Source organism: Pterocles gutturalis, unplaced genomic scaffold, assembly GCF_000699245.1.
Source record: "Pterocles gutturalis isolate BGI_N339 unplaced genomic scaffold, ASM69924v1 scaffold40603, whole genome shotgun sequence".
Lineage (NCBI taxonomy): Eukaryota > Metazoa > Chordata > Aves > Pterocliformes > Pteroclidae > Pterocles > Pterocles gutturalis.
This window is the reverse complement of record NW_010119417.1, coordinates 1,082-4,643: the sequence shown is the minus strand read 5'-3', so window position 1 is coordinate 4,643 and position 3,562 is coordinate 1,082. Positions and strand designations below refer to the sequence as shown.

General features: G+C 51.2%; 1 protein-coding gene across 1 annotated transcript in view; it reads right to left on the bottom strand.

The window, feature by feature from the left end:
* Positions 1-387: 387 nt before the first annotated feature.
* The window catches only part of CHEK1 (checkpoint kinase 1), a gene marked incomplete at its 5' end in the record, with an annotated part of 3,945 nt that continues 770 nt past the window's right edge, over positions 388-3,562 (bottom strand). Inside the window, 8 exon segments of the mRNA XM_010076565.1 lie at positions 388-483; positions 930-1,031; positions 1,126-1,257; positions 1,778-1,955; positions 2,429-2,537; positions 2,630-2,725; positions 2,803-2,876; positions 2,878-2,903. Of these exon segments, the coding sequence (XP_010074867.1) occupies positions 388-483; positions 930-1,031; positions 1,126-1,257; positions 1,778-1,955; positions 2,429-2,537; positions 2,630-2,725; positions 2,803-2,876; positions 2,878-2,903 (813 nt within the window).

The window sequence follows — 3,562 nt, the reverse complement described above, 5'->3', positions numbered from 1 at the left end:
TAAAAAGAAAAAAAAAAAAAAGAAGCCATATTCCACCCAAACAGCCCCTAAAACACAGAATAAATCATCAGTAGGTTTCAGAGTGAACAAGGCCCTGAGCCCATTGAAGACCCCCCAAATTAAAAAAAACCCCAGTGTATTGCACCCAAATGCCCCCTAAAATACAGAATAAAGCAAATTTTATCCCAGTGCTCCCAGTTTGCCCCCTCCCCAGCAGGATGGGACCCATCACGACCCCCCAGTTGCACCAAGCACCAAAATTTTGTCCCCCCAGGTCTTTATTGAACCTTTTAAAATTGGAAGCACACGGTCGGGCGGGCACCTGCACGGCGCCAGGGGGCTGCAGCAGGAGGAGGAGGAGGAAGAGGGAGGAAGGATGCGGGGGGCTCAGGTGGGGGGCAGCCAGATCTTCTGGGTGCTGACGATGTTGCTGAGCTTGCCCTTGATTTTCAGGAAATGCCGCTTGAACTCCAGGCCATCGCCCTGCGTGGGGAGGGTTCCATCCATTTGCACCCACCTTGCACCCCCTTGCACGGTTTTGCATGCACTTTGCACAGTCTCGCATTGCTTTGTATGCAACTTTGCAGGGTCTTGCACCACCTGGCACGGTCTTGCACCCAATTTTGCACAGTCTTGCATCACCTTGCACCCACCTTGCACTGTCTTGCATCACTTTCCATGCAACCTTGCACACTCTTGCACCCACCTTTGCACAGTCTTGCACCCACCCTGCACTGCTTTGCAGCACTTTGCACCCACCTTGCACGGTCTTTCATATCACCCTGCAACCAATTTTGCACGGTTTTGCACCCACCTTGCACAGTCTTGCATCACTTTGCAGCCTTGCATCATCTTGCACCCCTTTGCACAGTCTTGCATCACTTTGCATGCACCCTTGCAGCACCCTGCGCCCCCGGATGCCCCCTCACCTTGGAGAGCCGAAAATCCACCAGGATCCTGCTCTCCATCTCCACCAGGTTCACCTTGAAGATCAGCTGGTTGTTCCTCCGGTCCGTGGTGGCGATGGTCACCTGCAAATGGGGAAATTCCCCAAATTATTTCCAAATGCAACAGCACCAAGGGGGGGGTTGCTCCCAGACCATAGTTTTGCACCCCAGCCCCTACCTGGTTGGTGCAACTCTGCTTCCAGCCATAGCCCATCTTCTCGCAGACCTCCTGCAGCGCACGGTACGAGCCGTCGGCGTCCAGTTTGGTGAAAAAGCGCGTCATGCGCTTCACCAGCCGCTGCCACGGGCTCTGCAAAACAATTGCAAAAAGCTGCAAATCCTGCAAGGGCTGCAAAAAGGTTGCAAAGGCTGCAAAAGGTTGCAGCCCCAGCTCTTCAAAATCCTGGCTTTAAAAAGAAATGTTGCAAGGCTGCACCCCCTGATGGTAAATGCTGTGAGTTGCATCTCCACCGGGTTGCACGGCTGGATTGGAAAGATTGCAAAGTTGCAACGCAAATGTCCGAAATGTTGCAAAGCATCAGTCCTGATATTGCAAACTTGCTCCCTCACATTTTCAATATTGCAAAATTGCTTTGCAATTTCAAAAATACAATGCAAAGTTGCACACTGATACTAAAAATACTGCAAAGCTGCACCCCAAATACTGCTCACTTGCATCCCAAGACGAAAATCCTTGCAAAGCTGCACCCCAAATATTGCAAAGCTGCATCCTGACATTGCAAACGCTGCAAAACTGCACCCCAGATATTGCAAGCTTGCATTGCGCAATGATAAACCTTGCAAAGCTGCACCCCAAACACTGCAGATACCTGGGAGGAGCCCGGGGTGCCCAGCAGCTGGCTGTTGAGCAGCATGTGCTCGGGGCAGGCAGGCTGCGAGAAGCTGATGCCCTGCACCAGTTTGTCGATGGCGGCGGCTCCGCTGTCCCAGAGCGTCCCTGCGGTGCCAGGCTCCGGCTGAGAGGTGGAGTAGCTCACCTGCTCCTCGCTGCAAGGGAAGGGAGAGGAGAGGTTAGGGTTGCAAGAAAAGGGGTTGAAAAAAAAAAAAAAAAAGAAAAGGAAAAGGATTTCAAAAGAAAGGGGGAAAAGGATTTGCAAAAAGAGAAAAGAGATTGTAAAGGGGAAAGAGATTGCAAAAAAAGGGAAAAATATTTGCAAAAGGGCGAAAGGATTTGCAAAAAAATACTGAAAAGGGGAAAGGATGGAAAAGAATTGCAAAAAGGGGGGAAAAGGATTGCAAAAGGGGGAAAGGGATTGCAGAAGGGGAAAGAAAAGGATTGCAGAAGGGAAAAGGATTACTAAAAAAAGGGGGAAAAAGATTGCAAAAGGGGACAGAATTACAAAGGGGAAAGGATTACAACGGGGAAAAAAGAGGATTGCATGAAGGGGAAAAGAACTGCAAAGCCCTGCAATGTGCAAAGACTTGCAAAGAATTGCAAAGTGCAAAGAATTGTGCCTCACCCCAGCGCGCTCTTCACCGGCGACAGATCTGTCTGGGAGCGCACGTGCTTGGACAAACCCCCGGGAGAATCGCCGATGCCGCCCGAGGAGCCGCGAGGACGCTTGACGCCTGCAAAAAAACCACCCCACAAACCACCCAATAACCCCCCCAACAAAATACCAGGGGAGGAGGGTGCAAGGGGCTCCCCGCCAGCCCCTCACCCTTTTTGAGGGGTCTGCAGTACCACCGGTCCTTGGTGATGTCGGCGATGCTGATGCGCGCCGTGGGGCTCTCCGTCAGGATTTTGTGCAGCAAAGCTGCAGGAAAGAAATTTTTTTAAAAAAATTAAAAATATTTTTTGGGGGATTGCAATTGTTTGCAGGGTTTTGCTCACCCAAAGGTGCAGAATCAATTTTCTTCCAGGGCGAGAGGTAGGTTTTGCGTTCCTTCCAGTCACTGTATTCCTCAGGCGTCGCTGGGCTGGTCCCAGGGCAGCTCTGGGGGGAACCCGCGGGGGGGGAGGCAGTTGCAGGGCTCGCCAACGCCGCACGGCGTGCAAAAGGGTCCCTTATGGATCCTGTACATCCCCCTCTGCATTTCCTACGTCTCTCCCTATGCATCCCATCTGTATAACCCTATGCATTCCACACATATAGCCCTATACATTCCATATGCACCCCTGTGTTTCCTACATCTGTTCCTATGCATCCCATACATACAGCCCTATACATTCCACATGCACCCCCTCTGCATTTCCTACGTCTCTCCCTATGCATCCCATATGTACACCCCTATGCATTCCATACATCCCCCATGCATTCCATACATACACCCCTACATATTCCATAGGTACATCCCTCTGCATTTCCTACATCTCTTCCTAGGCATTCCATACCTACACCCCTATACAATCCATACATACACCCTATACAATTCCATAGGTACACCCCTATACATTCCATAGGTACACCCCTATACAACCCACACCCCCTATACATTCTATATGTTCACCCCATACATTCCACACACACCTATACAATCCCTAGGTCCACCCCTATACAATCCATTCACCCCCCCAAACACCCTTGGCACCCCCCAAGCGTCACGCCCACCCCCGATGGATCCCATAGGTGCCCATGGGTACCCCCGGCCAG